Source organism: Muntiacus reevesi, chromosome 20 (genome assembly GCF_963930625.1).
Source record: "Muntiacus reevesi chromosome 20, mMunRee1.1, whole genome shotgun sequence".
NCBI lineage: Eukaryota > Metazoa > Chordata > Mammalia > Artiodactyla > Cervidae > Muntiacus > Muntiacus reevesi.
In genome coordinates, this window is record NC_089268.1 from 11460892 (window position 1) to 11483347 (window position 22456).

General features: G+C 57.9%; 1 protein-coding gene and 1 pseudogene across 2 annotated transcripts; one reads left to right on the forward strand and one right to left on the reverse strand.

Moving 5' to 3' along the window:
* Window positions 1-190: 190 nt before the first annotated feature.
* TEAD3 (TEA domain transcription factor 3) lies at window positions 191-21410 on the reverse strand. 2 transcript variants are annotated; one of them, XM_065912487.1, is made up of 13 exons: window positions 21327-21410; window positions 13548-13799; window positions 11566-11630; window positions 6382-6444; window positions 5556-5567; window positions 4865-5002; window positions 4708-4757; window positions 4074-4135; window positions 2786-2919; window positions 2438-2611; window positions 2105-2245; window positions 1844-1996; window positions 191-1635 (listed from the first exon to the last, which is right to left on the reverse strand). In XM_065912487.1, exons 1-13 carry the CDS (start codon window positions 21355-21357, stop codon window positions 1522-1524), a joined length of 1389 nt encoding a protein of 462 aa, XP_065768559.1. In that variant the 5' UTR covers window positions 21358-21410; the 3' UTR covers window positions 191-1521. The 2 variants fall into 2 exon arrangements, with proteins under 2 accessions (XP_065768559.1, XP_065768558.1); XM_065912486.1 differs by lacking the exon at window positions 6382-6444 and adding an exon at window positions 6634-6696 and having other exon boundaries at window positions 21327-21406.
* LOC136151393 (ATP synthase subunit f, mitochondrial pseudogene) lies at window positions 6724-7314 on the forward strand (annotated as a pseudogene).
* Window positions 21411-22456: the final 1046 nt, after the last annotated feature.

The following is a 22456-nucleotide window of genomic DNA, read 5'->3' on the forward strand; positions in this document are numbered from 1 at the left end:
GGCAGCACAGAGTCTCAACCACTGGATCACCCAGGAAGTCCCAGTACGTATCTATTTTAAGTGTGGGTGGAATTGGGGCCCCCCCACCCAGAGGAGACAGGGCGGGCGGGGTGACACACTAGGACCTGCCCCAGGAGGAGCGCCCACCCGAAGTGAAGAGGCCTGGCGCACAAGCGACTGGTCATACAACTAGCCCACAAACAAATAACTTTAATTTTTTTTTTTTTTTAATAAGCAGGAGCCGGGCCTTCAGGCCTTCTGCCCCAGCCTTGTGCCACATGTATGATATAACCCATCACAGCTGGATTTTAAAAAATACACAAAAAATATATAATATACATTATAAAACCTAGGTTGGGTTTGGAGGTGGCCTGAGCAATATGCAAACTGTGAGGACCTTCAGGAAGCTCAGGGGCGGCGGAAGGAAAGGGCACAGTACTTCATATGAAACTCATAAATACCCACGGGCGGTGGCTGGAGGCGGAGGGGCCTGGGTGACGGGGAGGGATAACCAGCAGTCCCAAGTCTGGGTGCGGGGAGCTGCCGCTCCAGGCCAGAGAGACCGAGGTGGGGAAAACAGAAGAGAACGGTGTCCCCCAAGGGTTCACCACCAGATGCAAGTCTTAGACAAGAGAAACTGTCAAACCTTTCTGCTGCCCGTTGTCCTTGGGCCACGGGTCTTCCCCGGGGACTGGGACTCCATCCTCGGACCTGACCCTCCAGCCTGTTTTGGAGCCCGGGCCTGACCCTGGGAACCTTTGCCCACAGGGAGGCTTCTCAGGGGGTCCTGGGACGGGGCCAGGCCGGGCAGCTTGGATCTGACCAGGAAGCCCCCGGGGCCTGGATCTGCAGGCTGGTAGGGCCCTGGGGTCTGTCTGGACACCCACCCAGCCACCCTGGCCCTTCAGCGCAGACTCCCTCTGGCCCCTGTGGCTGGCCCCCACCCCATGGAGGTAGTGTAAACCTGGGCTTTAGGGACAGGCTGCCCCGGGGGAGGACTCCCAACTTGCCCACCTCTCCCCCGGGTCCCCCAACGGAGACACTGAGCCCCACTCTCACCCTGCAGGGTCTGAGGATGGCATGAGGGGGCCTGCCCCAGGCCTGGCACACCGCAGGCACACAGAAAGCACAGGCCCTCTCTCTTCCCAACACGACCCCAGCTCAACACTCCCCCGTCCGGGGCCTCTGCACTCCGGCTCCTCGCCCACCACAGTCCCCTGAAAGGTCAGCAGCCACGCACCCCTGAGCTGGAAGGCGTCCTCCCAGTCTTTCGAGGCTGGGCAGAGCTGGTGACGGTGGTTGACGTCCGGCCGGGCTGCCCCGGCGCTGAGCCCCGCCTCTCTCCTCCTTCAATGAAAGCGCAGAACAGTGGCAGGGAGTGGACGTGCAGGGGTGGGTGGGGAGGCCTCCGGGTCCTCCATCCTGGACCCCTGGGGCGGGGGGGACCAGGCAGGCGTGTGGGAAAGATACTCGTCCTGGATCCTGGCAGCGGCGGTGGTGGTGGTGGGGGCCGAGGGCACCCTAGTCTTTGACGAGTTTGTAGACGTGGTGCTGGGCTCCGTGCTCGCTGGTGGAGACTTCAAAGACAAAAGCAATGACGAGCAGGGTCTCCTGGGAGTCCCGGCTGGTGACCACCTGGGGGCCGGGTAGGAAGAGACGTGAGGTCAGGCGGCCCAGGGCTGGGGTGCGGGGCGGAGGGGTGGGGGGGTGTCCTCCTTTCTGGGGCTCAGTCTCCTCCTCTGAGGAATGGGCTTGGCTACCCCCGCTTTGAGGGCCCTGTGCCGGGGACCCCTGACCCACCCCCATACCCCCTGTGCCCAGGTGCCCCCCGCCGCCTCCGCACCTGCAGGACGGTGAAGTTCTCCAGGACGCTGTTCATCATGTATTTCTCTGGCAGGTGCTTGAGCTTGTGGATAAAGTTGATCATGTACTCGCACATGGGCGAGCGGTGGATGCGGTACACAAAGCGCCCGTTCTCCAGCCTGGCATACTCGGTCTGCGGGAGCCGGAGGGGGTGGGCAGGGGGCAGGCGTCACTTGGCCTGCCCACTCCCAGCAGCCCACCCCCACCCCAGCCACGTCCCTCGCTGTGGCCCCCCACTCACCTCCACCTTCTCCACTACCTGCTTGCCAAAGGAGCACACCTTGGTGGAGACGCTGATGGTCATGCTATCAGCCGAGCTGTACTGGGAGCTGACCCCATAGAAGGCGCCTGGGCCCTCCTGGATGGTGCTGTTGAGGTCGGCCTGGAGGAGAGGGCAGGGCGGCATGAGGTGCTGCCCGAGGCCCAGGGAGGCATCCCGCCCAGGGGCCCATCGCCTGCACAGTACCCACAGGCCCAGGCAGAGAGGGCAGGGGCAGGGGTCAGGAGGGCGGGCCCGGGGGGCACTCTGCACCTGGCGGGGGCCGTCGGGAACAGAGGGACGAGGGCAGCTCACCCAGAACTTGACGAGGAAGAAGGCGTTGGGGGGCCCCTTCTCATAGAGCTCCTTCAGGCCGCCCTTCTTCTCGGGGAACTTGTCGTATATCTGACGCACATCCACTGCCTCCAGGGGCGGGTCTGAGAAGGCGGGGTTCGTCTGGCCGATGTGCACAAACAGGTGTTTGCTGTACTGTGGGGAGGGCGCAGTACAGGGTCAGGAGAGCACACGCGCGTGCAAGCCCCGGGGCGGCGGGGGGAGATGGGCTGCACGGAGACAGACTCCCCCCTCCCCACGGTGTCCCAGCCCCATGACCCTGAGCGGTGGCCCCGGACCACACAGACCCTGCCCCCAACCCCACGGTACCGTGTCAGGATCTCGCTGCACCTCCATGAAGGCAGAATATTCGAGGAGCCGCAGCCGGGAGGAGGCGATGGTGCGGTCCTGCCACACGGGCACAGAGGCAGCAGCGGAGGGGAGCGGGGCCAGGGGCTCATAACCTGGGAGGATGAGATGGACCCTGGTCTGCACAGGGCCTGTGTGCCAGCTGGAAAACGGCCCCGCGTTTGGACGGGAACACGGGATGGATTCTGACCCCTTTGCCAGAAGTCCTTGTGCAGAGCGGAACCTGCACCCCCGTGTGCTGTGGCCTCGGTAATGTACCCCAGTGGGTTTTTCCTTGTGTCACTGTTAATGTGTGTCCAAACAGAAAATACAAGGCAAGTGAAAAGGCAGACATAGAAAACGAACTTATGGTTGCCGAGGGGAAGGGATAGTTAGGGATGGATATGTACACACTGCTATATTGAAAATGGATAAACAACAAGGACCTATTGTATAGCACAGGGAACTCTGCTCAACGTTATGTGTCACACTGGATTGGTGGGGGGCGGTTGCGGGGAGGATGGATACATGTGTATGTATGGCTGAGTCCCTTGCTGTTCACCTAAAACTATCACAACATTAATTGGCCGTAAGTGTTAGTTGCTCAGCTGTGTCTGACTCTTTGCGACCCCATGGACTAGAGTCTGCTAGGCTCCTCTGTCCATGGAATTCTCCAGGCAATACTTCTGGGGTGGGTAGCCATTCTACCCCAATAACAAAATAAAAATTCAAAAATAAAAAGACAAGTGAAAATGGAAAAATAAAAACTATCCAAAATCCCAATACCTAAAAGGAGTAAAACTCCATGAAGATTTTGGTGTATTTTCCTAGAAAGAATTATATATATACACACACATATCAATTTAACACTTTTGGTGGTATGTACTTGTAACAGAGTTCTGGAAGCAACACTGTAAAAGGTAAGGGGCTTATTCCTGGCCTGTTCCAATCCCCTACAGATGCTACCCACCCCTCCCTCCCACTATGCATACATGCACATGCGTGCACATGCATGCACACACACACACACACACACACACACACACACACACACAGAGTCAGGCCCGGGCCTGTTCCAATCCTCTACAGATGCTACCCACCCCTCCCTCCCACTATGCATACATGCACATGTGTGCACATGCACACGTGTGCGCACGCACACGCACACACGCACACACACACACACAGTCAGGCCCAGGCTCTTCTGAGCAGACGTGCAGGTGCTGAAGGAGGGACAGGTGGTGGTGGCTGCCTCATGCGGGGAACTTACTGCTGAGTGTTGGCGGCAGGGGCGGCTGGACAGGGTAGGTTGGCTGTGCAAAGGGCTTGATGCTGCAGACAGGAGCACAGGCTGGTTAGAGGATCGCCCCCTTCCCCACCTTCCGCCTGGCCCAGTCACGTGAGTCTCCTCTGGGACCCCCGTAGGGAGGAACCTGGCCTTCCTGTGCACTTCTCCGAAATGCATGCCGACCAGCTAACTCCCAAGTGTTTTGTTTTCTTCATGTGTTAACTTTTATGAAGTCTGAATGCATCTCACAACTGATGTGCACATTTAATGTAGCATTTCAAACCCCACCCTGCAGACCTGCTCATTAAACCGAGGGCGTGTCTTAGGAAGAAATTCATCCTGGAGTTGAAGGAGCTGAGAGTACTTGGCTACCCGACTTGTTGACTGAAAGACTGACTCAGAGATTAACTGAGTGAAAAATAATTGTAATACGGATGACAAGTGGTTGATGAATGAACAGACAGAAGCATTAGCTCTCTGAACTAGTGCTCTCCAACCCTCTATTTTTAAATTAAGATTTTGCTCCACTGTTGCTGGAACCCAGATGGGAAGGGAAGTCCAGCACGGCTCACAGGGGAAGGAAGAGGGTGGGGGAAGGATATGTCCCAATACTTACTCCTGAGAGGGTCCAGGCTGCTGTCCCAGGAGAGGGGGGCTGCTCCAAAACTGCAGAGACGGAACAAAGGCCAGGGTCCCTCAGTATCCAGAACCCCCACCTTGCCTACCCTAAAGGCACTCCCTCACCCCAGTCCCACCTCCCAGGACCACCGTACCCGTGAGGAAGTAGAGAAGACGGCCTGGGGCAGAGGGGAGGGTGGGCTGAACTTGTTCTGTAGGACGCTGGCAGAGACGATCTGGGCGGAGGACATGGACGCCATGCTCTGGAGGGCTTTGTCCTTGGAGACCTGGTCCTGGGGAGGAGAGGAGCCCTGTGAGGCCTAGGCCAGGCCAGAGACAGGATGGGTCCCTGCCTCAGGGGCCCCCTCCCAGGCCCCATCTCCTAAGTGTACATCATCCCTCTGATTACAATCCACAGGAAGAGATACTTTTATTTTATTCCATAACCCAGTATATGTGAAAAATATTTCCCTTCATTTTGCCTATTTTGTGTGTCACATACTCTCATAGTTTCGATTTCATGAGCGGTTCTCAAACTCTGGTCCGTGGACCAACAAGCCCAGCATCACCAGGAAGCTTATTAGAAATCAAATTCTCAGGCCCCACTTCAGACCTAATGAATCTGAAACTCTGAGGGTGAGGCTGAGAAATCTGGCTCCCTAAGCCTTCCAGGTGATCCTGATATAAGCTAAAGTCTGAGAACCACTATCATCCATTAAAAAAAAAAATGCTGTTTGCACAGTGTATTACGCTGATTTCGCAATCCATGATCTGAAAATTCTGCATGAGGTGCTTTCCCATCCACTGCCCTTCCCCCGCCCCCAGGGCAGGGGCAGTGCTACTTACCAGGTTCATGGCCTGTGGAAGAGAAAGAGGATGGATTAGACGAGACACAGAGGAGCCCGGATTGAGGGGGGGGATCATTTCACCGCCCTCCTCTCAACGCCCACCTGGCTCGGGGTCCTGAGGGGCCCAGGGAAGCTCAGAGGCAGTTGTGGACCTTCCCCCAGCCCCCCGCCACCCAGAGGGAGTCCATGTCAGCTGAGGGTGCCCTGGAAAGGGCAGGATGAGGGTGGAGGGGCTGGAGATCTAGTTAGGGGACCGAGCTGGGGCCCTTTGGGTCTGTCGACACCACTGGGGCCGTGCTACAGGCAGAGGAGCGGGGGCAGCAGGCCTGGTCTGCTGGGCAGCCATGGGCAGAGAAGAGGTGCAGCCTACCCCAGGCTGGGGCCACAAGCCCAGGCTCTGAGATCCTCAGCCCCAGGGCTGCCAGGATCAAGTGTCCAAGATAAGGAACGGCCATGCTTGCCAGTCCCCCTCCACCCCACCTGTCTCCTCCCTGCCCACCGGAAGTCCCCATGCAATTAGCAAGCAGCAATTAGGAGGAAGGAGGAAAGGAATATGGAGAAGAGAGGTGAGCCTCAGTGGCCCCCAGCTGGTCTTCCTCTCTCTCGCTGTGGGGCGGGCTGTCCTCCTGGGCTCCTTCCTACCTCCAGGGACCGTGGCCCTGTGCAGCATGAGGTGGCCACTGCGCTTCTTCTGCTTCTCATATTTCTGAGACCCCGCGTGCTGCCCACTTATAGCTCCACAACCCATTCCCTGTCCCGGGCTGGGGTCAGAGAGCAGCACCAGGCCTGGGCAAGGCCAGGCCAAGTGGCAGGGGACCCCCTACCTTCAGCTTGGACTGAATCTCCCGAGACTTCCGCCTGGCTAGAACCTGCAAGTGGCTAGAGACCTGCAGAGAGAGAAAGGAAGGAGAAAAAGAGCAGAAAGAACAGGAGAGGCGAGAACAGAGCTTCAGCCAGAAAAGAGCCACAGTGGGGCCGGAAAGCCAGCCAAGGCAGAGGCCTGAGCCGTGCAGACAGTGGTGGAGGCACCGTGAGTGAGGAGGGGGCTGGAGGCCCCAGTCAGGCGCCTGACATACCTTGATGCCAACCTGGTACTCCCGCACCTTCTTCCGAGCTAGAACCTGTATGTGGCTGGACACCTAGGGGCCGCCCCGTGCCCGGCCAGAGAGGAAAACACAGACAGTGAGGAGGCATAGCTGGGGTGGCCACGGGCAAGGAGCATCCCAGCCCTTATTCCTGGGACCAACTGTAAGTGGGGGGGGAACTGTGGGGCCCCTGTGGGCAGACACCCCTTTGCACTGCCAATTCCGCTCTCTTTTGGTCTGTCTTGATCGAGCCTACTGTGGCTTCCAGGACTACCATGTACAGTTGCACAAGTTGTTCATTGCATAAGAGCACCTGACCAGTGAGGGCTAAAATTTAGCCCAAGCTCTGCTGGCCAAGACATGTGCCCTGATGCGGGGCTGCATCTAAAGTAAAGGAAGAGAGACCCCTGGAATCCAAGATGGCATCAGTCATACCACTGACTGGAGAAGCTCCTGGATATCAAAACAGGGGAGCTGCTAAGCTGGATAGTGATGCAGGATTTCACCCCTAAAGGCACTGCTGGAGCACTTCAAGAGTATGACAACAAGTATGTCAATGTGAAGAAACGAAGCTTCGCCGGACTTTCCATGGTGCTGGCAGCTTACAAGCTTTTCAACTACTGCCATTCTTACAAGGAGTTCAAACACAAGCGGCCACGCAAATACCACTGAAGAGGGCCCGGTGTGAAGGGACACTCTGCATTCCTGACCATGACCTTTGCCTGGCAGCCCTGAATCCTTTCATATCCTAGTGGAGAATTAACACCCATTAAAAGATGACTGGTAAAAAAACAGAGGAAGAGCATCTTGTATTCTTCCAAGCACGGGTGACTTCTTCCTCACTGGACCCCTTTTTTTTCCAGTTGGCATCTCAGAGGCTAGCCATGGCCATAATGCTCCTGCTGGCCACCAGATTACATGCCAAGGCCAAATCCCTTACAGAAGGTCTCCCCTGAACCTCTGCCTAAGTCCTCCCAAGAAGAGCCCAACTTGCCGGCCTATGGAACCAGGCCTGGTCTCACTCCTGCTTTGTTCATGTAGCTTCCTTCCCCAGAACGCATTTCTTCCCCTCGGACCAACACATGGCAGTGTGGACCCTCTCTGTGTACACAGTATATCCTCTTAACTGCATTTCTTCTCCAGCTCCTCCTTCCTGAAGCCTCCCTCAACTGGCAAAACTGAGCTAGCCACAGTCTGGATGTGTGTGTTGTGGGCTTGCACAACACCCCCTTGACATTGTCAAGGATCTGACCCTGAGCCTCAGAGAACTAAACATCTCTGTTTTTTTCCCCCATGAAAACAAGCGGGAAGGAAGTTGAGGATCTTCTAAGCTGCTTCACTTTCAGTATCAGCAATTGCTGTTGGCTTGCCTTGCAAATTGTTTTTATCGAAACAAAGAAACAGTTTTTCTTTTTAATCATGGACTAAAAATTACTATGTAAGGGCTGCTGGAAGGCCCCCTGCTATCTGGTGAAGACTCAAATACACTAGTGCGTCTCATCTCACCGCACCCACGATTCAGACCTGCATCCAGCAAGGTCTTTTTTTTCTTTTAATTTTTATTTATTTTTTGGACCTGCTTGGCATTTGGGACCTTAGTTCCCCAGCCAGGGATTGAACCTGTACCCCCTGCAGTGGAAGTACCACATCTCAACCACTGGACCATCAGGGAAGTCCCCCGGCAAGTTCTTGATCATGTCACATCATGACAATAACCAGCATTTACCGAGCACAGCTAGTATTTTCTTGTTTGTTTCTGAATGGATTACTTATTTATTTGGCTGCACTGGGTCTTATTTGCAACACGCAGGATCCTTAGTTGTGGCATGTGGGATCTAGCTCCCTGACCAGGGATTGAACCCAGATCCCCTGCACTGAGAGCTCCAAGTCTCAGCCACTGGATTACGAGGGAAGTCCCGCAGTGACTATTGTTCCCGGCACTTTACATGTACCAACTCATCTGAGCTTTACAGCAATGCTAAAAGGTTGGCACTAATATTATTCCCAATTTAATATGATTGGGATGATGAAACCAAAGCACAGAGAAGTTAAGCAACTCATCCAAGGTCACACAGCTGGACCCAAGTGGCCAGACACCGGAGCCCACTTGGCCACCGCCAATAGGCCCTTAGCCCAGAGGACTTATCTCCAGATGGCCAACTCTGGGACAGCTGAAAGTCACATGGGACTTAATCCTAATGTAATATTTAGCTGTGCTTTCAATATGGACGCATTGTTGTCAGTTAGTCACTAAGTCGTGTCTGACATTTTGTGACCCCAGCACTGTGGCCTGCCAGGCTCCTCTGTCCATGGGATTTCCCAGGCAAGAATATTGAAGTGGGTTGCCACTTCCTTCTCTAGGGGATCTTCCTGACCTAGGGATCAAACCCACATCTCCTACTTGGCAGACAGATTCTTTACCACTGAGCCACTTGGGAAGCCCATGGAGTCATTGCATTTGGTATTAATCGCTGTGGTGGTGGTTTAGTTGCTAAGTCGTGTCCGACTCTTGTGACCCCATGGACTGTAGCCTGTCAGGCTCCTCTGTCCATGGGATTCTCCAGGCAAGAATATTGGAGTGAGTTGCCCTTTCCTTCTCCAGGGGATCTTCCCAACCCAGGAGTTGAACCCAGGTCTCCTGCATTGCAGTCAGATGATTTACCAACTGAGCTATGAGGGAAACCCATTAATTGCTGTCAAGTAGCTATAAAAAATAAATTTAAAAAACTGCATTTTTTTTCAACCAAAAGTAAAATGAAAACCACCAAAAAACCTTGCATTGCTCTTTGTGACACATTAAAGACACACCTTGTTCTCACAACCACAGGTTGGGTCCCTCTTTAAGGAGATATCAGACATCAGAGTTCTAATAATAAAGTTAGAGTGTCACCCTTGCAAAATGACAAAAGCCAGAGGTTTTTAAAATCCTGAGCTTACCAACAGCTAGTATGTAAAATGTCATTGTACAGCCAGCCTTCTTGGGATATCTGGCCAGGAGCAGGTATGATGCTGGACCCAGAATTCAGAGGATCTGTTCCCTCCCTGGGTCTCACTTGAAGATCCCTGGGCCCCTTCCCACTCTGACCAACAGGTTCTTATAAACACATCTTCTGGGTGAAGTAGGACATGCCTCCCCAAGACAGTGCCCTCTTCCTGTGCCTGGGATGGCGGTTTGTAATGATTATAATAATAAGAGCAATAGGAGTGGCAAATTCTTACACAAATACACTGTTTTACATTTCAGCTAACTGAACAGCCGAGGAACAGAGACTGGGAGGTGAGGCATCCCCTGCCCGCAGGTAGAGGAGCAAGTATTTGAAGCCGAGGGCTGAATGGCTAGTATTCCTCCCATGGCCCCAGGCTTCAGGGAGCTGGGCCCTGTCTGTCCGGTTCTTGGCGGGATCCCTAGTGCCGAGTGAGCACAGTAGTAGCTAAACGATTTGCTAAATGAATAAATGCTGAACGGTCTGAGCTGGCCCAGGGACTTCCCTGGTGGTCCAGCGGCAGAGCTCCCAGTGCAGGGGGCCTGGGGTTCGAACCCTGTTCAGGGAACTAGACCCTGTGTGCCACAAGGAAGACCTGGTGCAGTCAAGTAAAATAAAATAAATAATAAACTAAAAACAACAACCATGTGCTGGCCCAGGGAGAGTGACTAATGAAGCCCTGAACAATGAGGGAGCAATTTCCATACTGGGTGAGTGGACCCAGAACCTTCCTTGGAGACAGTGGGGATCTCGGGGGTGGGTGGCAAGGCCCAAATCCCACCCAGACAGGGAGGTTCGGGCGGTGCTGACCTCGGGTCTCCAGGGCCCTGACTCCAGCCTGCCTCTCTTACCCCACATGCAACGTACCCTAAGGGGCTCCCTGCAGGTTTCCCCACCGGACTGGAAACCACCTGATCATCTCCCAGATCACCAGTTTCTTCCATGCCCACCACTGCTGCCCGCACCACGGTCGCTGCCCAGGCCACTGCTGCCGACCTAGGTCCCTGCCTCCACCTGGCCCTCCCTACGCGCTGCCTCGGGGGCTCGGGGGACAGGCCTTAACAGCTGCCACTCCCTGATCTAGTCCCTTCCAGTCCCCCAGCTGCCCCCAGGGAAACCTGGCCCTCGGGCGCCAGCCACATCTCTCCACCCCTCCCTCCACACACCACCCCAACTGAAGGCTCTTTCTCTGTCCAGGGGATCTTGCCGCTAACCTGCCAAGCGACCTCACGAAGTTACTTAACTTTCCTGGGCCTTGGTTTCCTCACCTGTAAGATGGAGATAATTACTGTACCTACTTCACAAGGCTGCTATGAGGACTAAATACGTGAACATAAAGTCAACTCTGGAGGCGTTAACAATTATTATTTGTACAGCCAACTTCCTCAGCCTGGAAGAATCATCTTCCTTTCCTCCTGCCTGGCTAAATCTTGTTCCTTCTTAAAAAAGGCATCTTGAGCATTGTCTCCTCCAGGAAGCCTTCCCAGCCCTCCCTCCTCCCTTCCCCTGCCTGCTCAGGGTTAGATGCTTGTCTGACAGCGCACACGCCAATCTCGGCCGTGCCGCCCTCCTCTGCACTGATCTGTCCAACGGTCTGTCTCCCTGACTGGTCAGTGAGCCACTCGGGGCAGGGACACACAGCTGCCACAGTTGCCCAGAGATCTGTGGCCGACGAACCAAAGATCTGGGGGAGGGGAGCGGTCACAAAGGACAGTGGGGACTTCTGCCCCAGAGGTCCAGTGGAGGAGACTCCTCGCTCCCAACGCGGATGGCTCAGGTTCAATCCCAGGTCGGGGAACCAGGGCTGAGTAATGGGGCGAATCCGAGGAAGTGGGCAGGGCAGTGGGCTAGCTCGGCTGGGAAGAGGCTGAAGGAGACAGGGAAGAGGGTGTCTTTGGGTGGGGGGGGGGGCGCGCACACAGCATAAATCATCTCTTACCTGTTTTCTCGTCCTAGTCTTCCCCGTCCTCAATTTAATATAGCGTGCAATCAACTCATTTCGACCTAGATTGGGATGAGAGGAAAATGGGAAGTGGGCAAAGAGGAGAGCCCCCTCCCCAGCTGGAAACCACACTGCGCCCCCCTCCACTCCTCTTCTGTTCCCCCCTCTCTGTTTTCACCCCACACCAGCCCTCTCCCCGCCACCCAAGGGGTACAAGCAGAGCAGCTGAAGAAGGGGAAGCCCCAGGGTTCCTCCACCACCTCCAGGACCTGGGGGGGCTGCTCATTGGGGGAGGGGTCGCAGGGCAGGAGGTGGAACAATGTCAGGCGGCCTGCCGGGGGTTTTCCCTGCGAGACGGACAGGGGCAGGTGTGGCCCAAGGGCAGCAGGACAGCTGGGCCCCCCACTCCCAGCCCCGGGCAGGGCTTCTTTTCCCCCCGTGTTGTCACCGAGGGGGTGTGTGCGTGTGTGTGTGACATTGCCTCCTGGGCACACATCCCCGTGTGTCTGTAAGAATTCTGGGCCCTGGGTCCATCCTAGTGTCCTGGCCATCAGGACAAGTCCCTGCCCTTCTCTGGTGGAATAGGCAGGAAGGACCAGGTGGTCCCCAGCACGCCTCCTACACCGACAGCCTGGGTCAAAAGGTGTCACTGAGCGCATCGCCGCGTCCTTGAGCCTGTCAGCTCCAAGTCACTGGTTTCCAGTGTCTGTCCTGCCCTGTGAGAGCGAGCTGAGCCTGTCAGCCTTGGATGGGGGGTCTGCTCTGCACCCCAGACCCTCAGGGGACCCAGAGGCTGGCCAGTGTCTGAGGGCTTGGCCCTGTGAAGCAGGCTGTTGTGGTGCTTGGGACACATGGTACGGTGTATGTGAGCATCCTCAGGGGGCATACCCCTCACCCCCAACTCCAGGCCCCCTGTCCCCCAACTCCAGAGCCTCCGCAGAAGGGCCACATTCTCCAAATTCCTCTTCCATGACAGAACCAGGCCCACTGCCCCTCCCTTCCTGCCTGCCCCCTCCACCCCACTCCCTCCGCCCTGTCTAAAAATACCCTGCGGGGCTGCCCCGGCCATCTGGGAGGTGGCGATGGGGGCAGGTGGCCCCCATCCCGGGGAAGGCACCCAGGAACACCTGCCCGCCCCTTGAGTGGGCCCGGGCTGGCGGTGGGTGTGTGCCCGTGGGAGGGGAAGGGGACCCAGGCCGCCCAGCTGTCTCCCTTCTGCGCCCGCCACGGCGCTGGACACCGGGTGCAGACGGCCTGCCCCGCTCCAGAGGGCTGGAGGATGCTGGCAAGGAGCCAGCAGCAGAAGGGCTGAGTTATCCCAAAAATGCGGCCCTGGGAGAGCCCTCTGAGGAAGGAACAGGGTGGGCGGGACACTCCCTTCTGGAGGCAGGAGGTGGGCCAGGTGGCAGAGGGAGGCAAGCAGGAGGCCTGGGAGGAGGTGAGACCCTCTTCCCCACAAGGGCCCTGTCCCAGAGCGGGCCTCTCACCACCCTGCACTCCCCCTCCCCGACCCCCCCTTGATGGTGGGAACCCCTGCTCTGCGCTGGGATCCCACCCCAGGCCTCAGCCTCAGGGGGCTCCCCAACGTCCTAGGAGAGGGACCCTCCCCAACATCCTCCTAGGAAAGGGACCTGTCTTCAGGTCCAGACCAGAACACACCAAACTGACCCAGTTTCCAGGGCCCACTGAGTCACCCCGAAACCTCCAGGCCGGTAGGGGCGAGGAGAGGAGGGGCAGCCAGGGGGGTGTCGCGTGTGGGTTGCGCTCTGGTGGAGGGGGCAAGCCTGGCCTGTTTGTGAGGAGGATCCAGACACACAGGCTTGCACGCCCAGACTCGCCCGCCTGCCCGAGGAGGGCTGGAGGCCCCGCGGGACTTCGCCAAACCGGTTGGGTGAGGGGGCAGAGAGCAGGGGGAGGAGCGGGGAGGGCCAGGCGCCTCCCCAAGTCCGGCCCAGGGTCCCCTGCCTCCCCGCACGCACCATACATCTTGCCCTCGTCCGATAGGATGATCTTGCGGCGGCCGCAGGGGGGGTAGATGGCCAGGGCCTCCTGGAAGCTCTGCTCGATGTCCGGGCTCCACACGCCCTCCGCGTCGTTGTCCAGCCCCTTGTCCAGGCCCTCGGGCCCATCCTCCCGGGCCTCCCCGGGGCTGCTGCTGGCATTCCAGCTGTTGGACGCTATTGTGCTGGTTGCTCTGGGCTCTGGGCCTGAGCCCACTGGGCAGCCTGAGCCTGGGGGGCAGAAGCAGAGGGGTTAGGGCAGGGCCCTCCGAGACAGCAGCAATCTCCCACCCCCGGGGGCCGGGCCGGTGCTCCAGGGTGGGGTGGTTTAGTCAGAGTGCCGTGTGACCTTGGGTGAGTGACTCCACCTCTCTGAGCCTTATTAAATAAAGGAAGGAAGGGTCTCCCTGAGATTGTGAGGGTTAAAATGAAATGAGATCAAAGTGCCATCCATGATGCCTGGCTCTTAACACTCAAGACATGGTACTGGTGGGGATCAAGGGCAACAATAACAGTGCCTTATACCTGCACAGCACTTTTGTGGAGAAAAAGTACTTTAATGGGGAAAAAGTACTTGCAGGGAAGGAAATGGCAACCCACTCCAGTATTCTTGCCTGGAAAATCCTACAGACACAGGACCTTGGTGGGCTTACGGTCTATGGGGTCGCAAGAGGCGGACACGACTTAGCGACTAAACCACTACCACCTGTACTTTCCAGTCAACCCTCAAAACTAAGGTGGCGTGGGTGCGGGGGGATTGGCAGGGGGGTGGCAAGGAGTGATGCCCATTATTCAGATGAGGAAAACAGGCTCACAAGACCACGCAGCTGCCAAAGGCACGGTGACGAGGAAGAGAGGAGGACTACACGTGCAGGGGGCAAGGGCTTCTGCGGCTCTCAGAAGGGTTCCTTGCCTCTGGCCCTGCCTCTCCTCCTCCTCGTCATCGGGATCCCTGATCAGGGACCCCCACCTGTGGGTTCCCTGGTAGCTCAGACGGTAAAGAAGCTGCCTGCAATGTCGGAGACCCAGGTTCGATCCCTGGGCTGGGAAGATCCCCTGGAGAAGGGCATGGCAACCCACTCCAGTGTTCTTGCCTGGAGAATTCCACGGATAGAGGAGCCTGGCAGGCTATACAGTCCATGGGGTCGCAAGAGTCGGACACGACCGAGCGACTAACACTTCACCCCTCATTCTCCCCCATTTCAACACAACCCTGCCAAGGCCCTACCATGGGATGAGGGTCCCTGATCCAGGGAAGGTATGGTTTTGCCTTCCTCAAAAGCTAACTCACGAGAACCCTGCCAAGGAACGTAATCTCAGGGCAGGAACTGCCCGAGGAATCCCGGAGAACGGAGCGACGCTGGCGGGTAAGGGAGCAGCTGAGAAGGTGCCGGCCGACAGCCTTGCTCAACCCCACCCGTTCCTCCATCCCACTTCCTGTTCCCGCACCTCCCGGCCTCACAGCAGCCCATAAACCACCCACACGCCCGCCCCTGCCCTGGCCCACATGGTGGAAGGGCCAGGGCTCTATAAACTCTGAGTTCCCTGCACACGCTGAGCTGGATTATTAAAATAGACCACACCCAGACAGTCCCCCAACACACTCAGCCCTTCAGCTCACCCCAGCCTCCTTCAGCCTCAGAAATGCACATCCAGTGTGTTTTCAGGGTCCAGGGAGCTGCAGAGCCCCAGATGGCTAGACTCTGGGATGCGCTCTGGGCTGAACAGAAAGAAGGGAGCCAGGTGGGAGACCCCCACAGAAGCCAGGGAAGAGAATTCTTTCCCTTCAAACAAGAATTCCAGGTCCTGCCAAATGGGTGGGGGTTCTCCCTTTGGGGACCACCTATTTACTTTGGAAGGCCTGAAACCCGGGAGTAGCCCGGGACGGGGAGGACCGGGTGGGGGGTGTGTGCCAGATCGTCAGGCGGATGTGGAGTTTACACTTCACATTACTAGAGATGACAGCACCTGCATATGGCAGGCACTCGTCTGCGACTTGACACACACTGACTCACTCCATCCTCACAGTCACCTATGAGGTAGATACTATTATTATTTCCACTTTACCGATGAGACAACCAAGGAACAGAGGGGTGAAGCAATTTGCCCAAGGACACACAGCTAGTGAGTACTAAAACTGGGTTCTGAATACAGGCGATCTAACTTCGGTCTCTTAACCAAGATGAGAAATCCCACCATCTGCAGACAGAAAGGAGAACCAGCTGTCATGGCAACCATCCTGAGTCTGCCCCGTGGGGTCTGGGCCAAGGGATCCCCTCAACCCAGGTGGCTGGAGCAACCTCAAGGACCCCCAGGTTACTGCCGTAACCATTCCTTGGAAGGCCTTCAAGACCAGCATGCCAGAGGGCAGCCTCGGAGAGAGGAAGGAGGAAGCTGTGCTCCTGATGGTCACAGGGGCCACACTTCTCTGTTCAGCCCAGGGACTGAATCCCCACCTCCATCCCCTCCTCAACCCCTTGAGGCCAAGTTTATGTAATAAAGGGGGGAGGGCACCGTGGGGTGGGGGGGACCACAGCGGCTCCTGTACTGGGGTAGTTGGGATGCAAAGCCTCCCCCAGGCCTGACGGTGCCACGGATGGGTGGGCTCTAGAGGGGAGGCAGATGAGGGATTATGATGAGCTAAGACCCCTCCCAACAGATTCCTCAACCCATTTCCCCCCAAATCCTTCTCTGAGGCCTCCCTCAGAGCAGCAGGGGCCCAGCGCATGGGGGGCCCTGCCAGCCCCAGACTTTCCAAAGCAACTTTCCTGCCTCCCCCAAGTCTCTGCCCGCCTCCCCTCACCCAGGCGGCGGGGGCCCCCCCTTCTCAGGGTGATGTCAGCCCCGCCCCGCCCCCCGCAGGAGCACTGTGGCCAAATATGGCGAACACAGCAGTGCTTGGGAGCTGGGACAGACTGGGGGGGCGGGGCGGCGGCCCCTGGCCGGGACTGCTGGCAGCTGGCGAGGGGGAGGGGAGCCCCCGGTTGGGGGGGGCGGCTGCAAGGACAAGTCAAGGAGAGAAGCGGGACCACCGTCCCTCCCACTAGCTCACAGGCTACATGCAAGACCCACTTTCCAGGCATACTCCTGGGGGCCCGAGGCACCCACCCAGGGGCCCGCAGGTGACCCCCACCCCACACAGCCATGCCCAGGAGTCCTGTGTGCAGGTTACGCTGCTGCATGGGTGCCCAGATTGATGCCCAGTGAGAATATCTGCACCCCACCCCCCAGCCCAAGGCACAGCCGGGCACTGGCAGGTGGGCAGTGGCGCCTGGCTGGGGGCTGAACTAGGGTCTCTCTCCTGCCATGTCACTCAGGAGGGGTCAGTGCGGGGAGCCTGGACAGGCCTCCCCAGAGTTATTGCCGTGGGGTGAGGACAGAGAGGGGGCCCCCCATTCTCTTGGACTCCAAACCACTGGGACTCAGCCTGCGGGGAGGGAGGAGGCTACGGGCTCCCCACAGACAGCTGCAGGGCTGGACTGAGGCCAATACTGAGGCTGATGGTGAAGGGAGCTGCCCCCAGGGATGCTAGCCCCCACCCAGCTTAGGATCTGATCTGCCTTTTCCATGGTGGGGTTCACAGGGGTGGCAGCCCCCAGCCGCTCACTGTCACTGGCCCAGGTGTGCAGAGCCTCTGTGTTGCTCTCAAGAAGGGTGGGAGAAGGGGGAGAAAGACCCAAGTGAGGGGCAAAGAGGGTCGGGGCAAAGAGGGTGGAGCCTGAGACGGACAGGAGGGATGGGGGAGAGTCTGGGAGTGGGTGAAGGGGAGACAGCCAAGAAAACTGACAAAAGAGACAAGATGGTCAGAGTGAGAGACCCAGAGAGGGAAAGCTGGAGTGAGGACAGGAGGGAGATATTGAGATCCAGACAGAGACAGACAGACGGGACAGGTAGAGTGCTGGAGAGAGTGGGATCCACGGACACTGAGGGGAGGGGGCGAGTGGCCGTGACCAACAGAGACGCCGACAGACAGAGACCAGGACGGAGGGGACGGGAGACCCAGCTGAAGGGGGTCAATCAATAAACCAAGACATGGTCAGGCTGTGCAGGAATGGAAAACCAGAAGGTGAGGGGAGAGAGAAAGAGACAGAGTAAGGGAGTCAAGTGCAGAAAGACCCCAAGGAGCCCCGAGCAGACCAAAGGGTGTGCAGGCATGACAGTGGAGCCATCGCTGGGGGCTGGGCCAACCCCAACAGGGCCGCGTCCAGGACGCCGGGTGCTGCTCCCCAGCCCTCCTCTCGGAGGACCTCCTCTCTCCCTGCTACTGCAGGGCCCACAGGCCTCTGTGGTCTCATGTGGCCTTTACCTTTGATCTGACCAGTCACACCTGCTTCCCCTTCTCCCAGGGCCTTGGGAGGTCAGAAGATGCCTCTGGGTGGTGGCCAGGTGGGAGATAGGAGGCTGGGCAAGCAGGCTTCGGGGCCCTGAGGGAGATAAGGGGTACTCTGCAGCCCACTCCCCTCCCCGGGGCCAGACCTGCTGGAATAACTGGCTGGACAGCTCCAGGGGTGGAGGCCAGGGAGGCTGGGGCTGCCACAGAGGACCTAAACGCCCACCCCAGCCCCTCCCACCCCTCCCAACTCCAGACCACCCGCCCTCGACTGCCTTTCAAGTGGGGGCAGGGACAGACTTGAAGCTTGGGCCTCCCCAGAGCCTGGGCCTCGTGGGAGATGCAGGCCAGGCCAGTCCAGGCAGGTGTCAGCAATCCCCCCCACTCTCCCCAGGTAGCAGCCCCACCGAGGGGACGACTGAGCTGCTGTCTGCACTGGGGGTAGCGGCGGCAGCTGTGCGCTCCTGCAGGACCTCACTCCCCAAAGTGCTCTCACGCTGAGTGAGAACCTCACTCAAAGGGTGGGAAGATGAGGAAATCAAGTTTCATCCTGAATGCCCTGCCTGCAGACCAGGGCAGGGCGGGGCAGGGCCGACCGGCCGGGGGGTTGAGGATGGGGCCAGCAGGGGAGAAAGGCTCGGGGAGCCTCCCCACCCCCCTGTCTTTTCCTCCTTCCTCCCCACCCACCCCCACCGCGGGGCCAGCTGTTCTCCAGCTGCCAGAGGCTCCCACCCTAGAAGTGGCTGCGCTGTGCTGGGACAGGGAGCGCAGGGCGGGTGGGATGCGGATGGCGTCCGCCGCCCCCACCTCCAGCCCAAGGACCCCCCCCAACCATCCCCCCCGCCCTGAGGGACCCTGCCAAGTGACCACGCCCTGCCAGGCTGTGGAGGGAGTACCCGCCTCCCTAGAGCCGGGCTGAGATTTTTACAGGAGGAAGCAATTTGCAGAGCCCACTAGGAGGGAGGTGACGGGGCTCCCCCGCTGCCCAGCTTATTAATGTGCTTCCAATTTGGGAATCCAGCCTCTGCACCCACCCACCCCTCTCCTAGGGCACAGGCTTCTCAGGGAGCCGAGGGGGCGGGGAAGCCCCCCCAGGCTTCTCTCTCCAAGGCTCCCCCTCACTCTTCCCGCTCTAGCAGTGTAGGAGGGAGGGAAGAGGCTGGGAGCCCTCAAACCTGCAGAGAGAAGGGGCCCACTTCCCAGACTTCACCCCGCACTCCGAGCCGCTGTCCAGTCTCCTCATCCGGACCCAGTCCAGGAAGGCCAGGGATCCAGGCTAGAAACGGCAGGGATGCCATAAAGGGGTGACTCTGGGTTTCATAGTTCTCACCGTGTCAGAGGGCCCCTTGGACTCTGGGTCACCCACTGAGCTGTGACCCATCCCTCAGTCAGTTGTTGCCTCCTCGGGAAAGTCACACTGTCAATGTCATGTATAAACACAGAAGCTTGCCCTGGGCCTCTCCTCTCTCTCAAACATACACACTCCTCTTTACAGCCACTGTCCTGCACATTCACTGTCACCTGCATCTCTCTTATTTCTTTCTTTAAAAAAAAAAAAAATTTTTTTGGTGGGGGGAGCTGCATGCAGCCCTACCAGGGATCAAACGTGTGCCCCCTGCAGTGGAAGCACAAAGTCTTAACTCCTGGACCACCAGGGCAGTCCCTTAATTTTTTTTTAATGGTGATAAAATATACACGATTTAAAAAAGTACCTTTTTGAAGTGCACGATTCGGTAGCATTAATTACATCCTTTGTTTCTAACAGTTTTCTTTTTGTGATCCGCCACATAGATGCACATGCGCGGGGTCACGGGCCCTCAAACTGAACACACACGGCATCCCACACCATATATGCCACAGCCCTGAAAGCTGTCACCCCCACGGCCCCACTGTCTCAAACCATCTCAGATGTGACCACCCACAGGGTCAGTCTCACCCCATAAGCGGCACCGACCCTTGGCGTGTGGACCTTCTCCGTCTCACCCACACACCTGATTTCACACTCAGCTGTCGCCACGGCGTCTCAGCACTCACACGCTGCGCTAGATAGAGTCCATCATGTCACAACGGCTTCTCAGCGTGTTAACACGTAAGCACACCCGGCCCACAGAGTGTCCCTCACTCTGCCTCGGACACACACAGCATCACACGGCCGAGTGGCCCTCACACGTGTGGAGCGTCGGAATCCCAGCCAGTCAGTCCCGGACATGGATGTGAGCTCACACCAGTGGTCAAGCAGTTTCTTTCACAAACCCACCCCGTGTGATGGCCCCTCACACACACACAGGTCCCCTACACACGCACATACGCACGCATGCAGCATCAGTCATACACGAAGAACGTCATTCATAGTTTCTCTCAAGCACCTGCAGCGCCACTCACACACCGAGAACGTCACAGCGTTGCTCACACGTGCGGGTTACAAAGTCACCATGTCGCACACAGTTGCCCTCCCGTGAAGTCACGCACATGAACTTGTTTCACCCCAGTTCCCCTCACGTGCACCACCCCTACGGTGTCACCCAGAGGGTCCCTCTCGGCCTTTCACAGACACACACACACACACACACACACACACACACACGTCCAGCGGCACAGACACTTGCACTCCCGTTTCCCTCTATCACTTCCGGTCCTGTGGGCCTGGCAGGGAGCACAGGAAGCAATAAGCACTCTAGGAAACCTCAGGGGCTGAGGCTTTGGGGACACACAGAGGGACAGGGTTCTCTGGTCCCTGCTCCCAGCCTCCTGGGGGACCCTGAGCAGACAGGCAGAGCCCTGAGAGGCAGTGCCTCTCTGGCAGACCACCCTAGGCTGGCACAATGCAGGGGGAAGGGGAGGACGGGGCGAGGCCACAGGGACTGGGCCAAGTGTGATCAGCTGGCCTCCACCCCAGCTCTGAGCAGAGAAGCTCCCGCCATGGCCCCAGGGCAGCCCCAGGGGTCCACGGGGACCTGGATCCTCAAGGCTACCCCTCGGACCCCACAAGGGGAGCAGAGACTGGGACCTCCCGGCCACTTCCACGGAGAGCTGCAGCCTTGAGAGCCCTCTTTCTTGGCTCCTTGGGGCCTGGCACCACCAGCTCCCCCCACTGCCCCACACTGTCCTCCCTGTGAGCCAGACCCCTTGGCTCCTCTCCCTTCCTGAGTGAAGAGGTGGATAGGACTGGGAGGTTTTGCTCCCTTCCAGCTTCCACCCTGAGCCCTCAGAGGTGTCTGGGAGAGAGCTGGCCATCCAGGTAGCCTCTGAACACCATTCCTTGCCAGACCCCACAGCCGGTTCTCAGGGCTGTTCTCTGACACCTGGCCCCCTGCCCCCCTGCTGTCTGCTCCGGTAACCTTCTCAGCCCCTCTCACTGGCTTTGCTGCCTTCAGTCACCCCCCGGTCAGCCCCAATTTCTTCCTTAGACCCACTGATCACCCACTCACCTCTCCAGACCCCACCAGGTTCAGTTTCCATGATGGGGAGGCCGACTGACCAGGAACCAAAAAGAGACTCGGAGAAGCTCAGAGAAAAGGGACCAGAGAAGTCCTGGATTCCAAGCAGGGAAACTGAGGCCCACCAGGATGACACAACTGCTTAGAGGCTCAGCTGGGACCAGACCTCTTAAGTTCTTGACCGCCTCTGTTTGAGATGTCTCCTTTTCATTTTAATATTTCCCCAACTGTTCAGAATGTGCCAAAATCTGTAAACCTGAGGGTGAATGTGGGAGCAGGGCCCAGGACACATACACATACACACAGTTCTGTCCTGCCCATCGCTGACCATCCTACTCAGCCAAATGCGCTAAGTAGCATTAATTACTGTTCCCTCCCTGGGGGGGCGGGGTAGTGATGGTGGGGGAAGGCCCTCGAGGTTGAGACTCCCATTGGATCCTGGTGTCTCTCTGAGGCGGGAGCATCTGGGGTCCTATGAGTCCCCCTCAACATACATCCTAGTCCTAGAAAAGACATCTGTCCATCGCCTGCTGAAGGATCCAGGAAGAGCCCAGAACCATGGTCTGTGGTGGCACGCCTATGGGGAAAAAGAGCTGCAAGAATCTGGGCGGGAGGAAGACCTCATTTCTCACCAAAACTCTAACTTTTGGCAACTTTAGATTTCCCTCCTTGCCCCAGGCTGCCCCCAGCATTCTGGCCAACAAGGTGTCCCGGCCCCCCTGCTCTGGGGCTGCGGGAGGCGGGATACACAGAGCCGCCCTGGGCACCAGCCCCTCTGAGCTGTGTCCAGCCCCCACCGCCACCCCCTGCTCTCCTGGGCTACAAGTTCAGGCCTGACCTGGTTCTGCCTCTACCTGGAGAGAGAAAAGACACAGATGGAGGTGTAAGGGACGGCTTCCCTCCCCTGAGAAGCCCTACCCCAAGGCCTCAGTCCCCCTTGTTCACAGAAAAAAAACAACCTCTCAGTCCTGGATGAGGGCCCCTCTCCCGGAAAGCTGACACGGAGGGGTCTGGTCTCAGTGACACTGCCCCAGGGCCCTGCTAGGCTGGAAACCAGAGGCTGATGGGCGCTCCCAGCTCTAATTCCCCAGGCAGGAGTAAAGGGCATGACAGACAATGGT

What these genes read in the sequence shown, in the direction of transcription:
- TEAD3 (XM_065912487.1), bottom strand. Translation starts at nt 21,357, where the DNA reads ATGGAAACTGAACCTGGTGGGGTCTGGAGAG. An exon ending in TCTTCCTCGTCAAGTTCTGG is followed by an intron (nt 2,246 to 2,437) that starts GTGAGCTGCCCT and finishes CCTCTCCTCCAG; the next exon opens with GCCGACCTCAACAGCACCAT. An exon ending in AGAACTTCACCGTCCTGCAG is followed by an intron (nt 1,636 to 1,843) that starts GTGCGGAGGCGG and finishes CCCGGCCCCCAG; the next exon opens with GTGGTCACCAGCCGGGACTC.